Source organism: Hirundo rustica, chromosome 17 (assembly GCF_015227805.2).
Source record: "Hirundo rustica isolate bHirRus1 chromosome 17, bHirRus1.pri.v3, whole genome shotgun sequence".
NCBI lineage: Eukaryota > Metazoa > Chordata > Aves > Passeriformes > Hirundinidae > Hirundo > Hirundo rustica.
Genome location: NC_053466.1, coordinates 3,582,421 through 3,607,782, shown reverse-complemented (window position 1 = coordinate 3,607,782; position 25,362 = coordinate 3,582,421). Strand labels below are relative to the sequence as shown.

At 47.3% G+C, this 25,362-nt stretch overlaps 1 protein-coding gene and 1 long non-coding RNA gene across 13 annotated transcripts in view; one reads left to right on the top strand and one right to left on the bottom strand.

Annotated features, from left to right (window-relative positions):
* LOC120760437 (uncharacterized) lies at positions 1-8,389 on the bottom strand. Its single transcript, XR_005703367.2, has 3 exons — positions 7,525-8,389; positions 6,181-6,328; positions 1-4,582 (listed from the first exon to the last, which is right to left on the bottom strand). It is a non-coding gene; the product is annotated as an uncharacterized LOC120760437 (long non-coding RNA).
* Positions 8,390-9,348: 959 nt separating this feature from the next.
* ATXN2 (ataxin 2) overlaps positions 9,349-25,362 on the top strand; it is a 49,570-nt gene continuing 33,556 nt past the window's right edge. For all 12 annotated transcript variants that reach the window (XM_040080691.2, XM_040080689.2, XM_040080696.2 and 9 more), the window contains exons 1-5: positions 9,349-9,445; positions 16,082-16,118; positions 17,715-17,774; positions 18,457-18,528; positions 18,750-18,900. In XM_040080691.2, the coding sequence (XP_039936625.1) occupies positions 9,438-9,445; positions 16,082-16,118; positions 17,715-17,774; positions 18,457-18,528; positions 18,750-18,900 (328 nt within the window). In that variant the 5' untranslated portion in view covers positions 9,349-9,437. The remainder of the gene's footprint in view (positions 9,446-16,081; positions 16,119-17,714; positions 17,775-18,456; positions 18,529-18,749; positions 18,901-25,362) is intronic.

The following is a 25,362-nucleotide window of genomic DNA, read 5'->3' as shown; positions in this document are numbered from 1 at the left end:
GCAGTTCTTTCTGTGTGTGTGTTCCACCGGAGGGGAGGGAGGAGGTTATTTTGGAAGTCTGATAGTTTTTAACTCAAAGGCAAAGCTGTCCAAATGAGCTCTCGGTCTTCTTTGGGCTGGGGAAGTTGGGCTCAGCAGAGCTGATAGGAGCAGACAAGGCTGGGCAGTTATCTCTGGGCAGCTTGTGCAGAAAAAGAAGAATTGTAGAATGCTTTGCATTAAACCAAATAACTTTCAGTCCTTGAGTGCCCTCCAGCTTCTCCTTAAACCATCCCAGGTGAGCAGAGAGCCTGCAGTGTCTGTCTGGGTGTTTATTCACTGCTGTCGATCATTGGGCTCTCCCAGGCTCCCTCCCTTGGGAGACTTCCCAGAGGAAATGGGGCTTGTGGTGAAGGGAAAGGTCCCAGCTCAGGCCGCTCTGTGACTTTTCCTTACCCCTCATCCACACCCACAAACCTGGAGAAAGCTTTGGCACTGGGAGCTCAGCCCGTGGTGAAGTTTTGACATCAGCAAGTGGAGCAGCAGGTCAGCCCTGGCTGTGACTCACTGTGCCCACAGCAGGAGGCTGCAGCAGCACTGGGCAGCTGGCATTGGCCCAGCTCCTGCTGTGCTTACAACCCCTGAAATCGCCTTTTTTTTTTGAAATCCCAAAAGGAACGCACCTTTCCCCAGCTGAACAGCTGTAGGACACAGCCTGCCTTGGCACGTCCCACATGGGCTCCGTGGAACAACGGAGAGATGTTCCTGCAGGAGCAAGAAATGAGGGACCTGCTCTCCCCAGAGCACTGCTGGTGGCCAGCATGTGCTGGGAACTTCACTGGATCCTGCTGTTCCCACTGGAAAAGGTCCCTGCTTCCCCTCCGGGCAGGGAGGGACACCAAAGTGATTCTGTGAGCAGGGGCAGCACCCAGCTGCCCGGGAGAGGAGGTCAGCAGGGGCTGTGGGATTGCAGCGGTCAGGGAGAAGCCCAGCTGGGGCTCGGCAGAGGCTGGAGGATGCTGCTGTGATTCACTGCAGCAGCTGCTCCCGAGTGAGCGTGGGGAGAGGCGGCTCCACGGGCTGGGAGGGAAGCAGGACAGAGGGCTCTGGGAGGGAAGTTTTGGGCAGCTGGGGGTGAGCTGGGGCCCATGGCTGGACTGTCACTGCTCCGTGACAGGAATGTTCCACCTGAGCCATGGCAAGGCTGGATTGGCAGGTTGGGGTCTGACATTGCTGTCTCTGGTTCCAGGGTCTCGTTCAATCTGTGTCTTGGGAAGAACCCGTCCCTTTATTCCAATGAATCCCCCCCATGTCACCGTTCTGCAGAGGAGCCAGCGTCCTGCCTGAGGTGACATCTCTGCCTTGTGCCCAAGGAAAATTTGAGCAGAGTGGACACCAAGTCCCCTCAGGGCAAAGATCCACAGGTGTCCACGTGCCCGAGCTGGAGCCCCCCACGGCCATGCCCTGCTGTCCCACCACCTGCTCCCTGCTCCCTTTACCTTTCCCCTGAAGCCCAATTCCCTAAGGCCCGCTGGAAAATTCCTGCCTTGATCTGCATCAACTGACTTGTCTGTTCTCGCTTGAGCTCTGAGGGATTCACATCCATTTCACCAAAACATCCTACCCCCATTTTGTTTTGGTTTTTTTTACAAAAATGAACATTTTGGTCTAATGTTTGGTGTTTTAAAGGCAAACTCACGCAGCTGCTCCAAAGGGGATCCCACACCAGGACACCCAGCGGAGTTTGGGGTGTGTTTTACAGCACAGGAGGGATATTTGTGTATTCCTCCTGAACCTGAATTCCTGCACACATTTCCCAAGGCAATAATTGGGTTCACCCCAGAATCGGAGGAGCAACAGTAAAATAGGGACAGGTTTGCTGGGAGCAGGAAGCAATCGGAGATATTTGCTTTCCTTCCAAGTGAAAACCCCACACCTACAGCTTCCTGCCCCTGCACCACCCCTGAGCAAACATTATTTACAGCACCAAGAGCAGCTACAGCTTTGCCCCTTCTTGACCTGGAAGTAATCGGTTAATTGAGTTAGACAACAAACCTCAACACACTCACATGGTTTCCTTCCACCTTCTCCCAGGGAGCTGGAGACTCAAACTCCTTCCATCCCAAGCTGGTTAAAAACATCAAACACCTCCGGGAGAACAATGTTTACTTCCCCACCAGGAAATTGGGCCCTGCTGAACCTTCTTCAGCTCCTCCAAAGCTGCTGCACCTGGGGGGCTGCTGCCGAGCTGGAGCTGAGCTGGAGCTGAGCTGGAGCTGGGGTAGGTGGGGGCTCTCTGGGGGGGGTTTCCGGAGCTGTGCTGAGGCTGGCAAGCCGTGCAAAGCTTTGCTGCTGCTGCTGCTGCTGCTGCTGCTGGCAGCTGAGCTCACCAGGAAACTGAGATTTTGGTCTTTGCAGGTTCAGTAATGTGCTGATTTGGTGGTTGGAGAGGTTTTCTGGGTTTGTGGGCCCGAGGGCAGTGGGTGAGGATGAGCTGTGTTAAGCAGCTGCGCTTATTCCCTGCCTGAGATCCTGGGCTCTGCTGATTTTTCCTGGAGGCAGACTGCAATGAGCTGGTTTCTGTGCCTGTTTTCTGTGTCCCTGTGTGGTGGCAATGGCCTTGGAGGACAGTGTCAGTGTGGTCTCCTGGATGCAGAGATGATGGTTTTGACAACAATTTACAGCCCTCCCAGTCTCCTCTTCCCTCATTTATGTGTTATTTGTGGTATTGATCAGTCTCCACTGATGTGGGACATTCTTTGGGGAAGAGGAGCCTCTTGCCATGTACAGCAGAAGGGTTTAAGCAGGTGAAACCCACCTGGGTGGGCTCCATTTTGGGCTGCTGGGAGACCCCCCCTTACAGGTGTGAGTGAGGTTCCAAAGCAGCTTCACGATCTGTGTGACAGAGTTCTGTGAAACAAAACCAAACCAACAATAAATCCTTCCAGCATCTACACCACGACTGCAATCTCCCAGACCAATTCCTCTGCACTGCTGGGAATCTTAGCCCAAGCAGAATTAACTTAGGCTGGAGAAACTCCTGGTGCTGTTGGCTGGAATCCATGGCCTGTGTGGAGTCCCAGTTGGAAAACCTTCCTGTGAGGGCTGGAGGAGCTGAGTGGGAGATGTGGCCAAGCGAGATGGGTGAGCTGGAGTTATCCACAGTTATCCACAGGGGACAGGGATGCTGCTGCAGCTGGAGGCCCCGTGCTGATGGAGGGGAAGCTGGATGGTCTTGTCCAAGCACAGCTGCGCCAAGAGATTCCCTCTGCAAGTGCAGGGGTTGCACAAGGAGCAAAGGGGATTTTTCCCAAACAATTCTCCTTGACAGCTTTCAAATGTGCTCTGGCTTCTGGTGAAGAAGAAATCCCAGCTGGATTCTGCTTGTTCGGTGAAGGAGCACCAAGAGCCACGTGCTGCCCTGGGAGCTCCTGGCTTCCAAACCCTTCCTGAAAAACCCCCTCAGTTTCACGTCAAGGAGCCAAACACCTTCTCCTCCTTCCAAAAAATCAATGTGGAGGGATGATCAATGGTGTAAAAGCTGAGGCTTACGTGGGAATGCAGGCAGCGCTCTGCAATCACAGCATTTTCCTCTGCAGCGATCGAGTCAAACTGCAGAAGCAGCTAAGAGGATTAGATATTTTTGATCATATTTGCAGCTGTGCTTGCTGTAACTGAGAGGAGAAATCCAAATGTCTCGCCTTGGGAGGTGGCTGAGAGGGAGTGCTCCCTCGGGACCCTGCAGCCAGGGTGTGCTCAGACCCTGCTGCTTCCCAGAGCCACCAGGAGCTGCCGTTCCTGCAGCTGGAGTTGTGGCTCCCTCAAAGATCCAGGCTCCAGTGGGAAGCTCCCTGTGAGCCAGCCTGGATGCAGGGCTCTGGAGCTGCAATGGTGGCTCCAAAATCACAGAAGGTTGAGGTTTCCCCAAGTGCCTCAGCTTAAACAAGGAATGCTGTGGAAGCCCTGCCAGGTTCAGAGCCAGATGTGAGAGGGGAGATCCCTCCCTGGCCATCACCAAGGAATTCTAGCACTGCAGTGTTAAGTAAGGAAAACGAATTCTGCTGTACAGTTAAATTTCAGTGTCTAATTCTCGCACATTCAGCACGGTTGGAGTCCAAATAAAAATACCTGAGTGTTCCCTCCAAACCCATCCCTGCAGAGATGCTGGGGATGCGCTGCCAGCACTGCAGTGGGAAGCTCCTCTCTTTTTCCCAAGGGACAATTCCAACAGGCCCTTGATCCCCCGCATGGGCTGAGGCAAAGCATGGAATCCATTCATCGCTTTTTCCACTTTTAAATAAAAGTGTGTCCAAGTAAGAAGACATCGCTCCTTGGGCCACGTGGTTGCTGAAGGAGCTTGGCCCTGTTCACAGAAGCTGCCTGGGCTTTCCCTTCTCCATGGATGGAGCCTTGGATGTTGCCCCTGTCCAGGAGAGGCAGGTTCCTCCTGAAGCCAACATCCCAGATCTGAGACATCCCAGAGGAGGGGAAAATTTCACGTCTCACTTCCAATTTGCATGATGATTTTAGCACAGTGAACAGGGGAAGGAGCACCGGAGGTAACAAACTCAACCTTTTCCAAACACAGTCATGTGGTTGTCATCTGCCAAAAACATAAACCACAATCATAATCCTAAATCTGTCCTTTGAACGTACCTGTGCCTGCTCTGGAGTAGTTTCCTTCTAATCCCCGGGGATTAATCCTGAAGTGCATTAAAACATCTGAGGTGAAGGGCTACAGTGGAAATTCCTTGCAGGCTGGTAATAATAACTGAAAGCTGCTCTGTGAAGCAAACCTGAGGCTGACTTGGTTTTTAATGGACATCTGTCTGTAGGGGGAAAAAATGCCATGGCAACTGGCTTTCTTGTTGGCACGGCAGCCTCAGCAGAGGGCCGGGGAGAGGATGGGTATGGGAGGGTCTGCGTGGCTGGGCTGGGAAACCTGGAGGTACGGCTCGGCCCAGGCTGGGAGGCAAAGGTTGTTTATGCTCTGTGAGCACCAGATCTTGAGGGATTTAACAGCTAAATCTTGGCATAACGATTGCTTTGTGTGCTGCTGCTGCTTAGTAGGAGCCAGGCTCGGTTACCCCCCTCTCTTTCCTAAAAATGTGAAAACTAAAGGCATAAAGTGCCTGGTTGGCAATTCCCTGGCACTTTGCTGGGCAGGGTTGGTGTCTCCCAGTTTGCAGCTCTGTCCCAACAATTGCTGCAGAGCCATGGCTTTGTCAGATGGAAGGAAATGCCCTCGCTGTATCCAAGGCCTGTGGAAATTGAGATTGTTGATTATGGGTGCACAAGCTCTGGCACTTCCATGCCACTCTCCAGAGCTCCGTGGACATCAGCATTTCCCTTCATCTCCTGCTGGTTGCAGAAGCAGCTGGATGCATGGCCCAGCAGGGACATCCGTCATCCACACCCCTGCTGCACTGAGCTGCAAGGCTGAAGAAGCAGCAATAAAACTGCAAGTGCAGATCAAAACCTGCAGCTGATGGGAGCTGCTCTCTGCTCAGAGCCGGGCTGTGAATTTGGGAGCTGGAGGCAATGGGAACATCGGGGTTGGGGGGAAAGGCAGAGGTGGCAGCAGCTGTCCCACGTGGTTGGTTTGGAATTTGGGGGTTGGTTTTGCTGTTGTACCAATTCCGGTGTGGCCAGGGGTGTGTCATCACTCAGAACCAGAACGGAGGGCAGCTGTGCTGATGAGCTGCGGAGTATCTCTCCGGGAAGCGCTGCCTGCGTGTCACAGCACCTGATTTGTTCTCTTAATATCCTTCCAAGTGTTTGGAGACCCCCGTGCTCACAGCACTGTCCACAAAGCTTTACCCTCCCAGGGGAGGGGATCATGGCACTGAAGAGCTGACGTCTTCAGGGAAGAGAAAACACGTGTGTGGAAAGGCTCAGCTCTCTGAGCTTGTCCAGCAGCTGATTTTGCTTAAAGCAAACCCCAGAGCCTGTGCTGCTGTCCCTGCGTACCCCAGGAGTTTTTTTTGTCTTGCTGGATGCTGTTGAGGATCACCCTGGGTAGCTCAGGGAAGGGAGCGCAGGAGGAACAGCAGGTTAGATCAAGGAAATGTTGCATCACACGGCACTTCCTGCTAAGTGCTGCTATTATCAGCCTCATTCATCTCCACATGCAAATGCAGCCTGCACATGTGGTCACATATCTGGGTGGAAATAGCAGTCCTGGAAAGGAGCAGCTCTAACCTGGATCGTGGACAGCAGAGGCAGAAGGGAACGTGATTCTCCATCAGGAATTGTTTCCTTTCTTTCTTGACTGCATCCTGAATTTTCCTCCAGCTAAACCACCACATCCACTGTTGGCTGTTCTTTGTCACAACATCCAAAATGTCAGCTATAAATGGTGGGGAAGAGCAAAAGGAAGGGTGAGAAACTGATAAAACCGTGACATAAAATAATAAATATTGATGAATGGTGGGCTATCGAGAAAAGCATATTCAGGAAGAAGTAAAGGGAATGACGTGCCCTAACAGCAGTAGAACCCCATCACACTGGGAATTTGGGGAGTTCACTGCAGACACAGGAGGAGCAGTGTCCCGGGAGAAGCTGGCTGCCACTGGAAACCAACCTGCAGCTTCTCTGGTGGTCACTGCTGTGTTATTTCAAATGATCACTTCTATATTTACTTTTAATCTGCTTTTTTGTAAAGATGCTCAACAAAGAAAAAAAGGGAGGGTGCAACGAAAGCCAAACAGAGCTTAACAAAACAAAGAATACATTGAAGGGGAAAACAAGTCAAACTGCAACTGCCCTTGAGTCATTACTGAGGATGTGAACACCAGCCCATTCATACCCTGCCCTCTGAGCACGTAATGTCACCCTAAAACGCACTTCAGTGTCCTCACGTCACGTCTTAGAAACTGTCTCTGCCTGTGGAACTTGTTCCTGTATTTTTTGACATTCTTGACTATCAAGGGCTCCATCTTTGCCCCGCAGCCCCTTCAAAGTGCTGCAGGTGCTTTAATGGTTCTTAACCTTCAGCCACAGCAGCAGCCACTAACTGCTGTGAGCTGTGAACATTCCAGGCTGGGAAAGCACTGGTGTCCTCTAAAAACCCCACGTTAAGTGACCTGGATGAGTTATACTCGCTCCCTTATCAGACTTCCTTGTGCTTTTTATTAACAACTTCCTTTTCAAAGTTGCTCAAGGCTCAGGACTAACCAAAAGCTGTAGAACTTACAAACAGCACCCTGAAGAGGTCGGTTCACAGAATCGTGGGACATCCTGAGTTGGAAGGGACCCATAAGGATCATCCAGTCCAACTTCTAGCCCTGCACAGACCCTTTAACATCTTTGTAGCCTTTTCTGGGCACTCTTTAACAGCTCCATGTATTTCTTATATCTTTATATATTATTATATACTACTACTACAACTATTATTGTTATATTACTACTGCTACATTGTTACACATTGTCTTATATTGGTAAAGTGCTTTTTCGTGGGTTTTACACAAATATAAGATTTTTCTTAGCTGCTCTTAGGGATTTATTTGTCCCATCACATAAAGTCAGCCAGATCCCTGCTCTTACAGTAAACGCTCCCAAAATCGGTGCCAGTGGTGACCTTTGGCTCTGCAGGTGCTGATGTCTCCCACAGAAACTCTCGGCTTCCAGAAATCCTCAGTGTCCTTCTCACTCAGTTCCGTGGCTGTGAAATAGTGAAGAATCTCATGAGTTCACGAAAAGGATTAAAAGAATGTAATTTCCTTAAATCACCAGCTCTGTTTAGAGTATTTTTGATGGGGAAATTCTTCATGCTGAGCTCATTTTGGGTAGGATCTGTCACCCAGCTCATAAAGTGTTAACCACAGGGTTACTTGGGCCTGTGAGGTGAAAAAAAAACCCAATCAGTTGAAAAGGTGAAATGTAAGGAAAATGCTAATTTAAGAAAGCTGTTCAATATTTATCTTTTTACCATTGTGTGCTGCCGCCCACAACTCTTCCAATTGCACGGGAAAGCTGTTGCTTTAGGAGCAAGGTGTATAAATAATGCCTGCCTAAGAGCACAGCTCCTTTTTATTCCATTGGAATCCTGTGGGATTTCTAGAGCATTTCTATGAATAGATTAAACTCTGAGCATTTCGAGTAACCATGGCTATAAATCAATTTAGCTCTTGGTTTTCAAGTTGCATCTGCTCTTACTAATCCTGTATGTGCAATTTTTTTCCTCTCTTTTTTTTAATAGGACAGACCAAGCTTTATTTTTGTGCATGGGTTTTGGCTTGGTGAAATTCCCACTCTGCACCAAGCAGATTCCACACGCAGCCACTGCCCTCAGGATTTCTGCAGGGAGCCGGGTGATGGTGGACAGGTAACATGGAGTGAGGGGAGAACCGGCATCTTCGGCTTAAATATTTTATCCATCAGCCCAATGCAAATTTACATTTCTTCACTACGAGGGGAAGCCCTGACTGCTCCGAAATCAGTAAGATGGAGGGGCACTGCAGGGAAAGCAGCCATCCTCCGGCCCCATCTTGCTTTCCCCCACGAGCAGGGATGCGTTTGGCAGCGGCGGCTCGGGATCCCTGCGGATCGGAGCGGCAGCCGCCCCGCAGCTCGGCGAGGCCCGGCGTCCTCCACCGAGCCTTTCGCAGCCGGCCGAGGCTCGGCCATTTTTCCTCCATTTCGTTGTCTTTCGACGCTCGGTCTCTTTTGAACGATGTGCTGCGGTCCGAGCCCGCCGCCCTCCCACCGCCGCTCGCTGGGGCCCGGGGAGGGGCGAGCGCGGCCGGGCCCCGCCAGGCCGCGGCCTGAGGGCCCTCAGCGCGGGGAGCGCCGCCCGCGGGGACCGCGCGGGGCCGACCCGCCCGCTGTCACCGGCGGGCACCGAGGGGGAGCCGAGCGGGCCGGGGGGACTCTCCCGACCCTGCCGGGGCCTCACGGCCGGGCCCGGGCGGGCGCTGCCGCCGTCCCGCGCCGCCGCCGCCTCACGTGTCCCCCCCCTCCCTCCCCGCCCCTTCACCCGCCGCAGCACCGCCGCCGCGCCCTCCGACTTCCCGTAAAGAGTCCGCGCCCGCCGCCCGCCCCGCGCCCGCCGCCGCGGCCCCGCCGCGCCCCGCGGGGGTGCCCCGAGCCCGCGGGTGTGGCCGCCGCGACCCCCGGCCCCGCCGCTGCCGTCGCCCCGCGGCGCGGCCCGGCCTCCGCCCGCCCCCCCCCCCCACGCCCCCCCCCCCCTCCGCGGATCCCTCCGCGCCGCGCTCCGCTCCCTCCGCCCCGCTCGCACTGTTTGGGAGCAACCGGCCGAGCCAGCGGCGCCCCGGCCCCGCCAGCGCAGCGCGGACCGGCCGAGCGCACCCAGCCCGGCGCGACCCCCGGCGCTCTCCCTCCCTTCCTCGCCATGTCCCTCAAGCAAGCGGCGGCGGCGGCGCAGCCCGCCGGCAACAACCGCAAAGCCCCCCGGCGGCGGCGGCCCCGGCCTCCCGTCAGCCGCGGGGAGGCAGAACATGGGCAGGTGGGTGCGCAGTGCCGCGGGACCGGCCCCGGCTCCGGCTCCGGGCCCGGCGCGGGCGCCGCTCGCCCGCCCCCGCCGCCCCCCTTCCCCCCCGCCCTCGCCCCGCACCGGCCTACATGGGCGGCGGCGGCGGCGGCGGCCGGGGAGGGGGGGGCGCGGGGCCCGCAGCATGGCGGGGCCGGGGCGGGGGCCGCGATGGCGGCGGGCGCGGCGCTCGCGGCCCCGCCGAGGGGGGTTCCGCAGTGCCGGGGCGAGGCCGGGCCGCGGCCGGTGCCCTTCAGGCGCGGGGAGGGCAACGGAGCGGAGGCTCCATTTCGGCCCCCCCGCGGGGCCGGGGCGGGGGGGCGCCGCTTCCCCCGGGCCGACGTGACCCGCCTGCTGAGGAGGGAGCGGGGGGGAGCGGGGGGCGCGGGCCGCACGTGTCGGGGCCGGCGCGGGAAGGGCCGCGAGCGATGGCGGCGGGGCCGGGGGGCGGCCCGGGCGGGGAAGGGGGCGGCGATCCGGCCCCGCGATGGCGGCGCAGCGCCCTCGGCTCACCCGGGGGGGGGTGTGGGTGGGTGGGTGGGAGGGGGGGATTTTATTTATTTATATTTATTTATTTTAATATCTACGGGGGTCGTTATTATTTTTTAATGATTTTTTTTAAAATAATTTTTATCCGATTTTTTTTTTTTTTCTTTTTTTTTTTTTTTTTTTTTTTTAAATAATGGAAATCGCAATAAAATTCTCGCGGGAAAGGCGGGCCGCGCCGCGCCGCTGCTGGATGGTGGCTCCAAGCGCGGCCTCGCTTTCTCGCAGATTTTTGGGGCAGGAATCTTGCAGAGGCTGAGCCCTCTCCTCGCCTCCCCCCCCCTCCCTCGCCCCACGCTCGCTGCCTCTGGAAGACTGATCCCGCTCCTGCACTCAGATCATTAGCTACACGAATCCACTCGTATTTTTTTTTCCCTTTTCTTTACCTCAAATAATAAACTCTGTAGTGCTGTGAATTTTTCCGGGGCTGTGGGGCTCATAACAAGCGATCAGAGCAGGGACGGTAGCAGTTCTGAAGGTCACAGTCGCTCAGAGCAGTTTCATTTCGAGTTTTATTCATCTTCCTCTTCAACTGGACGTTTATTCCCGCTCTGTTTTGTGCACTGGCAATAAAACAGAATTTACAGTGGCCCCATTGTTGGACATCACTGGAAATAGGGTTTTACTTTGTTCCCAGGCAGTGGAACTGGAAGCGGAAGAGCTTTGGAAAGGTTGAAAAGGATAAAATAAATAACAACAACAATACCTCAGAAGCTCAGAGCACCGATTTAATAGTTTTTACATATGGCATTAGGTGGGCCGTGATATTTGCTGGGCTCTGTCCCTGCCAACTCACAGTGGCACTGTAGAGGTTAACGTGAAGGGCAACAAAACCTCCAGCTTATTTTTTGAAATTCATCCTGATGGCAACCACTTGCCCCCATAGATTTGGGCATGTGAGCTTCAAATTCTCTCCCAAGTTCAAGATTAAAGCTACTGGATTTCTCCCACCAGTGTTGCCTTTCTGGTTCTATTGGATAAATCCTACTTCAGAACTCCTTAGGGATTTCTGGTGGGGCTGCTGAACAACTGCTGTGTTCCCTCAGAGGCGTTCATGCTCTTTCTTTCTTAATTTTTCAAGTTATTTCTCAATGGAGAGTCTGTCAAATCGCAGTCCCAGGCCTGCTGGAGCCCCATGGAACACCTTCAGAGAACTTCCCCTATAGTTGTCCTTGGTCTTTTGGGGAGTGCAAATTCAAAGATGGTTCATGCTGTAAATCTGGCCATGTGAATGAAGAGCTGAGTGGCTTTTCTGTTCAGAAAAATGAAAATTATGGTGGCCTGCGTCTTGGTATCAATTTGGTGCGTTATGTTCTTTAATAAAAACATAAACGTCTCCAGTTCATGCCAAGCTTTCTGCCCAGCAGCTCATTTCCCTGCAGCACTAACATTCCCATGCAGAAAAAAAACCCCCAAACATTACTTTTCATGGCTAAGTTGCTCTTAAAAGCTTAGTTTGGGCAGAAAACTCATTGATAATTAACTGGGCCTGGTTTTCTGCTGTGGGTTTGTTGCTGGAAGAATTGGGCTGAGCATTTGTCCTTCTGCCCCTGATCACAAGGGAAGGGTCAGCTCTGCTCACTGCCTTGGTCTCCATGGCTTCATAGTGCTGCACATCTGTGTCTCACATTGGAAAAGGTAAAAATCCTGTGTGAACAACCAGGACGTTCCAGCGTTTTTTACTATTCTATGAATTGCTTCATAGACAAAGGGGAAAAAATCAGAAATGAAGGTGTTTGAGATCAAAAAGAAGGATTAATACCTTTATTATAAAGAGGCCCCGAGTGAAGTGCTGCGTTTGTTTAATGTGCGCTGTGGCAGATGGGCTTGGGCTGCAGGGGAGATGCCAACAGCACAGCGAGCTGTAATTAGGGGAAACGTAGACTTGGTTCACAAACTTGCTCCCTGTGCTATCAGAACATTATCTAACATTACTTTCTGTGTTTGAGTGGAGTTTTGCTGTTATGCAAGCACAGGAGGGTTGGCTGTCCTCTGGCTGCAAGTTGCATCTATCCCAGCCTTCCTCCATCTCTTCGTCCTTTATTTTATTGTTAATTTTCCCCCATTGTTATTTTATCTGAAGGCAAAACAGGGTCAGGTTTTGGATGTTTCTTGTCCTGTTACAATTGTGGCAGAAGGGTTTTCTCAGTTTGGTAACTTGCTTGCCTACCTGGGCTTGGGGGTCCTGTAGGAATACACCGAGTTACTGTCCTTTAAAAATGGCTTTTTCCCATCAAAAAGCTAAAAACGAAGCCACCCCCATGGTTCAGTCTCAAAAACAAACGACACAAACTTCTTGCCTCCATTTATTTTCCTTCTTCCTTGACATCCCTTTCTCAAGAGCCTCGCTGAGGGCTTGAGGATGGAAGGAAAGGGGAATGCTGAGTGCCAGGGTGCTGGGTTTGAAGGGCAGTGACTCTCCTGGAGGTCTGATCACACATGCCAGTCAGAGATTTTTCTAGTTGGTTCTGACATCTCTGTGTGGGTTTTTGTGCAACTGTGCTAAACTGCTGAGCAGAATGACTGCTTAACCTGCAGGCCTCTTTCCTTATCACTGTGAATCCACTTCGGGGTGGTGTTATACCCCTGGTTTTGAGTAACTTTTAATTTAACAACTGATTCATGGTGATGTCTGTGAAGGTTCTTCAATGACTAAGCCCATCAGCAGGTTCCAGGTGCGCACTGGGCCAGGCTTGAGTCAGGTTGTTACATACCCAGGTGCTGTAGGAGCTGTCACCCTGTGTGGAGACAGGAATTGACATTATTGATGTCCATGTTGGGGGAAAAAAAGCTACAGAAAATAAAGCTGCAGGACTTCTTGCATAATCTTCATTTGACGTCTTCGATTCATTTGACTTTATAGAGCCAAACACTGCACTGAAATAAAACCTTACACTTCAGATTTCTCCCTTAGAAGAAAAGCTTTGCCATCTCTCTGCACAGAAGTTCTTTAGAGTACCCTGTAAATTTGTTTTCCAAGCTGCAGCAATGTCAGTCAGTGCTCCAGGGACATCCATTCACACTCCTTAAATTCAAGTCTTTGTAGCTGCATTTCTGCTCCAGACATTAATTGCTGCGTGGCTGCATTTATTTTCTTAGTTTCAAAGTGAAGATGCTGCTGGAAAGAAAACTGGAGACTTTCTTTCCCATCCAGGAACAACTTTGTTTCCCTTGCATTAACTGGGAAAATACAAATGCGTGACCTTGTTTTGCTTATACAAACACTCTACTTGGCATGTAAACATTAAGGAGGGAGGTGAGGGATGCTGAGGAAATACTCATAAAAATAGAAAAAAATGTGCAAGTTGCTGCTGGGAAAAAAATCCCCACATCTATAGTGCAGCTTTTGGGCCCTGATAGAGACTTTGCCTCTTGGGGTGTAACTGCTGGACCCAAGGAGTTCGCGCTAGGTTTAATTGCTCACTCGTTACTTTGTCCTGAGTTTGTGACTTTGCTACCCCAAAGCAAAGGGTTTTCCAGCTTGGATTTGCCAGGCTGTCCTGCCTTCACCCAGGTTTACCTTTAACCACATATCTGCAATGCTAAATGGATTTATTTTTTTATTTTGCCATATTTACCCTTACGAAAATGGGGTTTCAGGTAGCAGTGCCAAATTGCTACTGAGCCTTCCTAGATCCCCCCCACCTCCATTTCTTTGTGTTACTCTCCTGTTCCAAATTAGGTTGAACATCTGGCAAAACCCATCTACCTTCTGCTTTTGTAAAGGTCCTGAGGTTTTTTGTTTTGTTTTTTTTTCATGTGTTGCATCAAAGGTGTGCCAAATGATAGTTCAAACTTGAGTCTTCACCTATTGGAGTATGGAGCTCAAGTTGATGGCCCTGGTTTTAGCAGAAGATACAGTTTTGGCTAAATTGTTGCACTGGTAGGATTGGTAAATATATTTCTTTTTTTCCCCTCTTGGTGAATCTGTTTTGTTTGGGTTTTTTCCAGTGGTTTGTGATTAACAGTTGTAGCTGAAAAACAAGAGGTCAGATCTATAAAGAGACCTGATAGATCAGAGAATTTCTGCGTTAATTCTTGGCTGATGCAGAGGTGGAGACTTCTCGCTGATGTGGATGTGCACAATCAGTTTGTTTCTTGAAGAAACATGGGCAGGGACAGTAGTTTTGGAAATGTGGTGAGAGATGGAAAATCTGGAACACTTGTGATGATGCTTGGAGGGAATGCTCCAAACTTTCTGCCCAGTCTAGCAACCCAGTTATTTCAGGTCTAAGAATATTTTGTCGCTAAAAATGGGAGTGGTTTCTCTTGCAAAGACAAGAAACTCTTTCACTTTTGATTTATAGCTGATGAGGAAGGAGGATCTTCTAAAATCTCTGAGAGCAGCACACAGAACCGGTAAAATTTGACTTTGGCCAAGTTCTGTGAGTGACCGTGGTGGTCACATTTTTGATTTTAATAGAAAGACAAATCAAACTGGGCTGTGCCTCCTGTGTGGGGGTTCCACACCTGGTGAAATGCCTTTCAGAAAGAGGAGGGTCTGAATATTATACAAAAATGCCATTCCAGGTTCACAAGGCTTCAGTTTAACAAATTTGGTAAATGGTGAGATTTGCTCCAGAGCAAGCCTGATACTGTGAAGCTACCCTATGGAGAGTTAAGGCTGGTGGGTAGCTAAATAAAGGTTATTTGCATTAGAGCTCTTTTTGGTGAGATTAGCACTCTGCAATATCCTGAAAATGCCTGCTGGGCACCCCAGATCTGCAGTTCTGCCATCAGCCAATGCCCCCAGCGCGTGTGATGCTCTGAGACCACAGCTCTGTTGCAAAAGCTCGTTGGAAATGAGTCAGGTGATAGTTTAGTGGCTTTTCATTTTTTCCCTCATTAAGGCCTTTCACGGCTCTCTGATGGCTTTGCTTATTTCGGCACAATTTATTGAAGGGTTATTTATGTTCACTGAGAGGAGTTCCTTTGATTTTTTTGACTACCCTGTGAGCTCTCTTTTATAAAGGCCTGTTATTTTGGGGTGGCGGTAGGTTGTATTCAGCCCCAGCTTGGTTTTTTTAAAAGCATTTGAATGCAGTTGGCATCTAATGAAGGTGTTCAGGAGCTCTGAGCCACCTGGTCTCGAGGATGGATCTTTAAGGTCCTTTCCAACCCCAGCCGTTCCATGATTTTGTGACATCCAGTTGGATTTCAGTGTTGTTTAGGTAATACCAGACATGATTCTTCAGGTGTCTTTATTGAAATGGTTGTGTGTCAGTAAGGTGAATCTATTTAAAAAATTGAGGTTTTATTTTTAATAGAACAGAAGATTTATTTTTGCCTCACATTACAGCGAGCGCTCCTCAAGTCATAACACAAATCTAAATCACTGTGAGGAGTATTTGAAACTGGGACTTCTTGGTACAAGGGAGGAGCTTAGAATTAAGGCACGCCAGTGGAGTTGAAGAATTGGAGCTGCTGGGGACTCCTTTAGCTGCGGGGATGCTTTGGGGCTCAGGTGGAGGGCACACACTGACCCTTCTCAGCGTGTTCTGAGCATCCCCAGGTGTCCTGAGTGCCACACAGTGACAGGCTGGCATTAGGAGGAGCTGCTGGTTTTGGGGCAGCGGACGGAATTATTGTGTTTGCAGGGTTGTGAGAGCAGTTAGGAGTGAGCCCCGTGGTCAGGGCTCCTCTGGGGCCTGTGGCAGGGTCAGTTGTTTGGGTGGCCCAAATCTGACACAGTGGCACCATTTGGAGCCTCCTGGCTCAAGGAAGGGACCCTCTGCTGTGCAGGGCTTGAGCCTGATCTGGGTCCTGGTTTTGTGTGCCGTCGAGTTTTGGAATTGGCTTTAGTTGCAAGATTGTTCTTTATTCTTACTCTGATTTTATAAGCTTAGTATTTTCTTCATTTTGTCCTTTAATTTATCACAGGTAACCCTCTGCCTGCTGATGGCACCTGGTAGATCAGCAGGTTGGAGGTAAACCCAGTGGGTCCTTGTCTTTGGGATTGCTGGTTTTCCCATTCTCAGCTCTGCATTAAGATGGGTTTGGAATTCTTGCTTGGTAGGAAGCACAGCAGCTCTTTAATCATATCCCATGTGTGTGTTTTAATTGCAGAGGCCGCAGCAGTGGCAAAGGACCACCTCAGCCTACGGTGAGTTTGTGTTTTCTCCTCTTTGTGCCAGTGCAGAGCAGGAGGAAACAACTTATAAGAGTGGCAGATACTGGAATATTCTATCCAATTTTTCCTTGGGATACCGTGGTGGGTGGATACTTCAGAGCGAGATACAATTTTCTAAAGAGTAGCATCTCACATTCATTTAAGTCTCCTGGGAGAATGAAGAGGGGAGTTCACTTAAACTTTTGACTGCAGTAATATAAATATGCTGCATTTTCTTGCAATTACAGCTGTAAATATAAATAACATTTAACTCAAGGCAGTGCTTCTTAAATTAGTTCCTATCTGAAAATTCTGACATTGGCTTCACCCTTAAACAGATGACAGTAAGGCAGCATTTAATGAAATAAAAATAACTGCTTTGTTTAGCTTTACTATAAAATTGCTGAACCATTATTCTCAGTAGCTCCAGTGTGCAGCTTTAGTTGTTCTCAAGGCTGTGTGTTACTGCGGTATAGATGTGGCTTGACTTGCAGAACATCATTTTATCAGAGCTAAATACATGGATCTCGATTAAAAGAGTGAATCTTTGAACTTCACTAATCAAATATTTGCCAATTTGTTGCTGGCCTGGTTTTCAAAGACGCCTGTTTTTGGGGAATTGAGCAGAAGCAGGAAGATTTAAAAGGGCTGCAGTTTGCTTACATAAATGTTTATTGAATATACCAAGACGCTTGAGGAAAACTAAAGAAGCTTTGAGGAAAACCAGTGGCAAAGGTCACAGGCAAACACTAAACATCCCCAAATGTTGGTCTGTGTGTGCTGGGTACTGAGTGCTGAGCACAAGGAGTGTCCCTAAACTTGTCTGCTCAGCCCAGGAAAGTGGCTGACGGTTAAAAATACGTTTTCAGTTGAAAAACTCAGAATATGGTGAGATCCCAGGAGCTGTTTTGGCATCTCTTGTTTTAGGAGCACGAAGAGGTACCAGGTATTGCAACAAAACACCTGCACTGAGGTGAACGTGTCCTCCAGCAGCCTGGGGACACTTGCCCAGCTCTCCCAGTCAGGATTGCAGGTCCTGGTGCTGCACTGAGTTACTCTGTACTAAATTAATGACAGGGCTTGTGGCAATTTAGCACTCCACAGTCCGATGGCTTTAGCTCCTGTTAATGTGTGTGATCAGGGCTGGGAGATGAAAGGATGAGGTTGAGCAGGACTGGGAACACCTTTGTGCTTCTGCAGCTCTGCAAGTGCCTTATTCTCGTGGTGGTTCTTAAAACCAGCAGGGCTTTTTTGTTGTTGTTTTTGTTTTAAAACAAAGCCCTGCTGACATCCCTCAAATCTGTGCATATCAGCTGCACCCAGCCAGCCAGAGAATTTCCTTAGTGGAGTGGCACTAGGGGCTCTCCCGGGATTTTTGGCTTGTTTGGGAGGGTGTTGGATCTGAAAATCTCCCCTGGCATGTTTAATATTAATATTTAGTAATAAACATTCCATACATCTTTGCCTGAGTAAGATTTTTCCCCAACGTTTCTGGGATTTTCTGTGCACTGATGAAAGCCTGGGTTGGGTTGAGTTGGGTGCTCTGGCTTTTGGAATTTCAACATTCATGGTGGCTTTCTTATTTTTCAGATTTCTTTTGATGGCATCTATGCAAACATGAGGATGGTTCACATACTCACATCAGTCGTTGTAAGTCTTCATATTTGGAAGAATGGTTCTCGTTAACTAATCCGCTAATTGTATCATAAAGGAGGAATATTAAACTTTAAACACTTTTTTTTTGCCAAGGTTGAGCTTTAAAGAATCGCAGAAATTTTAGGCTTGGAAAGGTTTATTTCAGAGAGGCACAGCAGATTTCTTAGGTGCACTGGTTGTATTTTGAATTTCCTGTCTTTAGAGAGGTTCTGGATAAATAAAACGAGTTCCATGTGCAGGGATTAGAAACTTTTCTCCCAGGATTTTAAGGGAAGCCCTGACATGGCAAAATGAAGCAAAGGCAGATTGTCCCACATCTGCTCGAGGCCAGGATAAGCTTTTATCCTCATTTGTACCCACACAGGCACAGATTTGGGGGTTGCACAAAACCTTCTTTGTGTGTTTTAACTGGTCAAGGGTCTTGTGAGAACCAAATATTCTCCAGTGAGTATCTCAAATCCCTTCTGAACTGCCCATACACACCCAGCTATTTGAATTTGCAGAGCACAGCAGTGTATTTATAAATGGGCAGATGCTGAATGAGGAGATTTGGCTAAAAATTGAGCTGTATTTTTACACTCTGGGCCTATGTAAAGAACAAGTGTTTAAGAAAATCACTGTAATGTCATTTGTCTTGTTGGTAGAAAGTTATATTTTCGTTTTTCTTGCATTCTAGGGATCCAAATGTGAAGTACAGGTGAAAAATGGTGGTATATATGAAGGAGTTTTTAAAACCTACAGTCCTAAGGTAATTTTTTACATTTTGACTCTTCCCCTATTGTGAAAATTCCTAATGCCGTATAACCAACCTTTGATCAAAATTGGAATATTTACCGTGAATTATTTTTCCTGTTCATGCCTAGATTTACACAAGCAGATCGTAAATGCCTAGTTTTTGCAAAAATCTGTGAAATTTCGGCGGGGATGACTGTGCAGTGAAGCAGTGCCTTGTGTTTGTATTTCCCACAGTGTGATTTAGTGGTCGATGCTGCTCATCGGAAAACTGCAGAATCCAGTTTGGGGCCAAAACGAGAGGACATCCTAGAGAGTATCTTGTTCAAGTCTTCAGACTTTGTTATGGTGCATTTTAAGGATATGGATACCAATTATGCCAGAAGAGGTATATTTGTTTTAATTTTTTTTTTTTTTTTTTTTTTTTTTTTTTTTTACTTTTTAACGTTTATAATTCAAGGTTTTTCGAAGTCGGTGCTTTAGGATCCAAATGCTGACGTTCGTATTTAGATGTGTAATTTTTAAAGAGTGCAAAACTTCAGCACCTTGTGAAATCAGAAATTTATAAATTAAAAAAAAAAAAAATTAAGTAGCTGGTTTGGTGTCTGGAAAGCAAAGCCTTTGTGTTTTTACAGAATATTTTATAGATTATGTGTGAGGTAGAGACATTTTTTGTAAGTGTCTTTCTAAATTTCTGCGTTAAGTGTTATGCAAGAATCACTGAATACAGAAACTCTTTGGAAAAAGATTATTTCTCAGAGTTGAGATATAGAGTCTCTACTGAGGTAACTTCTGTGTGAAAATATATATAGAAATTTATAGAAATATTCTATAAATAATCCTGCGAGCAAAGCTAAAAATTCTTTTAAAATCCTCTATTTGTGTTTCAATTTCTCCTTTAATTCTTTTAGACCTGTAGGTAAAGCTCTTCAAAATCCCGAGAGGTGACAGACAAGCCTTAAAATCTTGAAGACATTGAAAATGTTCAAATTAAACAATTTTGCTGGCTGTCTTCCTACTTTTAATGTCTGACCTCCAAGCCCCTGATTATTCTTCTGGAACCTAAGAGCTCATGAGTCAGTTCTATTTCTTTGCAGATTTCTCTGGTTTTGGGCAGCAAATCTCAGAGTCTTTATGCTTAATCTTGCTGATTTGCTGGGATAAGGAATGAAAGGAAATACAGAGGTTTTTATGGCATGGGGTTAAACTGGCCCTGTGTATATTTACAGGTTGATTAACGGCTGTCACAGGAGCTCAGTGGTTATTGGAACACAGGTTTTATTCCCATTAGCAGGCGCTTAGAGATGTGTAGGGACCTGAGGACATTTAATGAGAATTTCTCTTGTCGCCTTGTGTTTGTACCTGTGGATGTTCTTGCCTGATTTAAAGCTGCAGAATGAGAGGTTTGTTGTTTCAAGGAATTTTTGCTTTTCCCAGATGATGATGCATAATGTCAGAGCAAATGCAGCATTGAAATGCAGATAAGTTCCAGGTTCTGGATGGGACTTGGAATTTAAATTACATGAGAGCAGTTTTATAATGGCTTTGGTATGAACATCACTTCAATGTAAATGCAGACTGGGCTCTCCCTCACCCAATCTTTATAGATTTTTTAGCAGACTGAATGAGGAATATGCTACTGCTTCTAGGAATAATTGCTCAATGGACATTTTCTAGAAGAAAATGACTGTTTCAGGTTGAACAGTCCCTCAGTTCGCTTTATTAGATGGAATGACTGAGTCTAAATCTCTTAAATACTGGAGAGCTGAAATAAAGCCGTGAAGACTTGGAGCAAGATAAACTGGAAGGCTGCAGAACTTGATAACTCAGAGTGGGTGAATTAATCTGCTTTCCATTTTGTCTCAAAAATACATTATCTGGAAATGACACTTGAAAGTGTAACCCAGTCTCTGATCACACCTTCAAATTAGAGCAATGAGGGACTTTCTGCTTCCTGGCAAATTAAATAAGCTGGGATTCAAAAGGCTGGAAGTTTGTGAATGTGCATGGAGGAACTGCTGGCCTTTTGTTCTGGTAAATAAACCCAGATCTTCGTGGTGCTGGATGATTTAGAGTGAAAACTGACTCTGAACTCCTGCCTTCGGTCTTGGTGCTCCTCGTTTGGGGAATTGTCCCTGCTTGGTGCTCTGGTTACACTTACCAAGGAGCAGAGACTTCTAAATTATCTAACCCTCAATGGTTTTTAGCTTTCACAGACAAGCGAGGAGAATTTGGGAATACTTGGTTGGAAAGGCTTTAAAATCATAATCAAATACAAGGTTTTTCATGAGTTCTCCGTTGGGAGGCTTACCTGGAGCAGGGATGTTGGGGTCTGATGATCCTCGTGGCTCCCTCCCGACTCAGAATATTCTGTGATTCTCTCTGTGTAGTTCCTTACCCTGCAGGAGACTTCTAGGCTTTTGTGGAGCCCTTGAACTAAATAAATTTCTGCAGGAGATACCGCTTTGAAAATTTTAATGCATCCCTGTCTCCCAGTTCAGTCTAAGTGTCTGTGGATTTTATTCTGGCGTTTGTCCCCTGCTGGGCTGGAGGAATGTGGGCAGATGGGCTGTGGGTCTGGATCTTCTGGTCCATCCTCAGGTCTGAGTAGCAGAGGTGTTCTCTGCATTATGAAAAAGAGACCGGGAGAGGAATGGGAATGAGCAGCAGGTGGGGAGAAAGGATGGAGTCTGCTCTCAGAAGAAGGAAAATAGAGTTGTGTGTGAAAAGCCGCTGCCAGAGCCCGCCAGGCAGCTCCCAGTGCTATCACAGCCCTGCAGCTTTGGGGCAGGGAGCTGATAACCCACCCAGAGAGTTCAGGGGAGGGAACAGCAGTGCAGCCTGGGGGGTGGAACTGGGAGCAGCACACATGGGTTTGTGCCAAGCATGACGCTGCACCTCCAGAGGCACCCTGGAGGAAGACTGGGGTCTGCCCAGATTGCAGAAATTGGGAGGGTTGGGGGAAAAATGGGTAGATCTGTGCAAAGAAAGGTGTTGTGGCTGAGAATGTTCAAAAAAAATCGATGTGTCCCTGCTTCCTGGGCCCTTAATTTGCAGCTCTGTCAGTCTGCACAGACCTTGCAGCTCCTGGAGGTGCTTGTTTGGCTTCCAGAGGAATGGGAGGGAGTCACCTCAGGGTCTCTCTCTGCAGAGCTGAGGTTTGCTGCAGTACAGGCAGCCTGATGAATGAAACATGCACTGGAAAGCTCAGGTGAAGCCGTATTATACCCATCATCCCCCTTTCAGACTCTTCTGTCTGCTTTTAAAGAGGGACTGACACTGATTTCTCTATGTGCAGTGGAAATCAGCTGCTAAAACCCCACTCTCAATGCAGTATGAAATCCTTGGCTGTACATTAATATTATCACATCTTTCTGCTTCACCTTTGAGGGCTGAGATCTTGCTGCTGCTGGGTGATTTGGGCTCCTGATGGATGCAGGAGGTTCTTTTTCTCCTGATTCTACACAAGAAGTGTTTCCTGGAGCCCTGAGCGCTGATCAGTCCACAGAGCTGGTTTGCATGGGATTCAAATTTCAGTAAGGTTTTGGAGTTGCCTTCTTGGCTGCTCTTAAAAGACAAGACAATTCAACCATCCTAAGTTACTGGTGAAAGACTTCTGCAATGTTTTTATTGTTTTTTTGGCAAGCTGAGGAAAATACTACAAACCCAGTGAAAAGAAAGGCAGAAGAGAATTGGCTATTTAAGTTTTTTCCTTGAATTAGCTCCGACAGTGGCGTCCTTCCAGAGAAAGTGTTGCAAGGGGAATAGCAGAAGGCATCTTATGAACAAAGGAAGGAAATGTTGGCTCTGCAGAGCCAGTGGTAACTGGTTTTAATGTTTCAAATCAGTAGGAAGTAGTTACAAAACAAATCAGTTTGCTGTTGAAACCTTGAAGGTGAAACCTCAGTTTACTTTGACTTGATCAAAGCGTCAGTCAGTGGCATCAGCACCTTTGGCACGTAACACTGATTGGTTTAATGGCATTTCAACTGCAGACTGGCACTTAATTGCACATTTGTGCTCTTCACCAAAATCTGTTTGTGAAAACAAGCATGTTAGACATTGAAATTAATTAAACCCGGGCTCTTAATTGCTCTGTTCTGGCACTTTTTTCTTTAACTCATTTAGTGGCGCACACTTCAAGAATTTGCCCCAGCTGAGTTTTTTGCGGAATGTGTCTTTTTAATTTGTCTTAATATGAATTTCCATTGCACGGAGTTCTCCTTGGGATTTTTTTTTATTTTTTTTTTCCCATCCATGAAAAATTATTTCATCGTTTTTTACCGGGCTTTAAAATGATGAAATCTTTGATACCCAAACTCCTCTGCTTAGGAAATGTCACATTAAGCAGGTACAGAGGCAGTGGGGGCTAATTGAGTGTTAGAGCCTCAGCCCCTTGTTTCACCAGCTTCCATTTGATCTTTAACTCGGGTTTTACCGCGTAGAAAAGGCATTGATTAAAAATTTGGCCTTGTCAAGGTGTCATGTGAATTGCTTGTTGAACAGCTCAGAGATAAGAGGCACCAGATAAGGGGGAAGCTGAGCAGTGTCTTGTCAGCTATTGCTCTGCCACTCAGCTCTCGTAGCAGCAGCTCATGCTTTGCCTTCTACTCCATTAATCACCTTTAAGAGCCGCATTTTTGTTTTGGAAAGTGTTGTTTTTAGAGGTTTTTTACGTTCATTCTCAATTTTGGTGCTGATTCATTTTGGTAGAGGCTTTGCTGGGTTTTTGATCCTGCTCTGCCCTGTGCCTGCCCTGCTGTTTTTGTTCCAGGGAAATACTCATCCCTGCTTTAAAGGTGCCAACCTGCTGCATTTCAGCTTTGCCTGCATGCTCTTGAGACCACCCTGATTGGGAGTGCCTTTGTAACTTGAATTTCTCCTGTCTTTGGATTGTCTTTGAGTTGTAGAGGTTAAAAATTAAAAACTTTTCACAACACAAGAGGTTTGCTTGTGACTTCAGTTGTAAAATGAGGGAGGAACGCAGAGCAGTGGAGCTTCCTGTGCCCAGTGATATACTGGATTTACTGGGAAACTTAGTGACTGCACACATCCTACTCAGACCCGTAGCACTTGCTGATAGTGGAGTTTTTGTTTTGACTTGGGTGTTTTTTCCATCTGTATCATTACAATAACAGCGCTTCTGAATGTTTATGTGGCTGTTTAAATAAGAAAATTAGTGGGTTGAGTAGATGAGTCTTGTTAAGCTGGTATTTTATTCACGGTATCCAAAACGGCACGATTGCGTGGAGTTTGCCTGGAGGAATTTAATAGAAATTAAGGAAACACCCTCCTGAAACACAAGATTGCCTTCATCAGGTGCTGCCATCATGCTCCTAATTCATATGTATCTCATCTCACTGGAGAGGAGCTCCCTCCGCTCCCAGAGATGCACAAACAAATTCCAGTTTCCTGAAAGACACAAACAGCCTCCAGCTTGGGTTTGGTGTAAAATGCCCCAATCTGAGCGGAAATAAAACATGGAGTTAATGATGTTTGGGGCAGGAGCAGCGCTGGCTTATCTGAGTTAAGCCATGGGGTATTGATAAGGTAAAAGCAGAGTTTCCACTCTTAAAAATTCTCAAAAATGTGCTCTTTAGCTACTGCTTAACTATGAGTTGCACCACTGTGTTCCTGTGTAGTTTCAGATGGCATTTGAGCACATATATGTAGTATATATTACAATAAAATCCATTTTAAAAGCTGTGTGAGCATTTCATGGGGTAGTGCTGGCTGTTACTAGAGAGACCGAGCACAGTGAAGTGTGATCCAATATTTGTGCAGAATTTCACTGTGAGGTTGGGTAAAACAGGAATCATAAGCAGTGTCAGCAGTCTCTCTTTAAAACATCTTCAGTGATTGTGTAAAAGCTGTTACATCAGTGGCCAGCTTCATATGTTGGGAATTCTTTTCATAATAGCTTTAAAGTTCTTTTTTTTATTTTATTTTATTTTTTTTTTAAGGTGGATTTTTAGATCTTGCCAGAAGTTAATTTAGACCACGTTTTTCCTTATCTGGCACTGCCTGGTGGTTTGAGTTCATCTTTTCTAAAGGTCTGAAATGTTTGCTCCTTATTTTATCAGTAGAATGGTGATAGGAAATTCTGGATTGAAGACTTATTTATTTTAGGCTGATTTATTTATTTATGAGCTTATAACAAGCTTATTTGTTTTTTTTTCAAGTTCTGTATGTAGTCCTGAGATCTGGTTGCTTACAAATGCAAAAGCTCGGCTTCCTTGGTGAATGAATGGCTTTAGAAATATTTTTACAGCAATACTCTGTAATTCTCTGGTATAATTCTTTCTTAAGTCTGGCTTGAATGAAACATGAACAAGTCAAAATAAATGTTTGTGATCTTTATTTCTTGATGTTTTTATAATTTTTATAAACAATAGAAGAACCTTACCGGTTATTTATTCCCTTACGTTGTTGAGAACAAAAAGTGGAGAGTTCCTGAATTTTTCTGTGTGATTTGGATAAGCTGCTGCTTGGAAAAACTCTGGCAGGAGAGGAGATCCCCGTGTTTGTGCCACAGGAAATGGGAGCACCAAGCTGATGGATAATTGCTCTGTTGGTGTGTTGAGGAGTTGTGGAAATAGAAGAAATTTGTATATTTGAAAGGAAATTCATATTTTGCCCATTTAGGGAGTTGCTTTCCTGCTTTTTTTGATATTTGCACGCCATTGTGTGGACTGGTTGGAAAAGAAGTCTTGGGTTTTCTAGAGGCATAAGGATCCTTGTGTTGTCTTTTTTTTTTTTTCCTTTTTCTCCCCCAAATATACATGTAATTGTAGAAAACATTTTGAAATAACTGAAAATAGTTCTGTTTTCTGATATTGGAGAAGTTAGT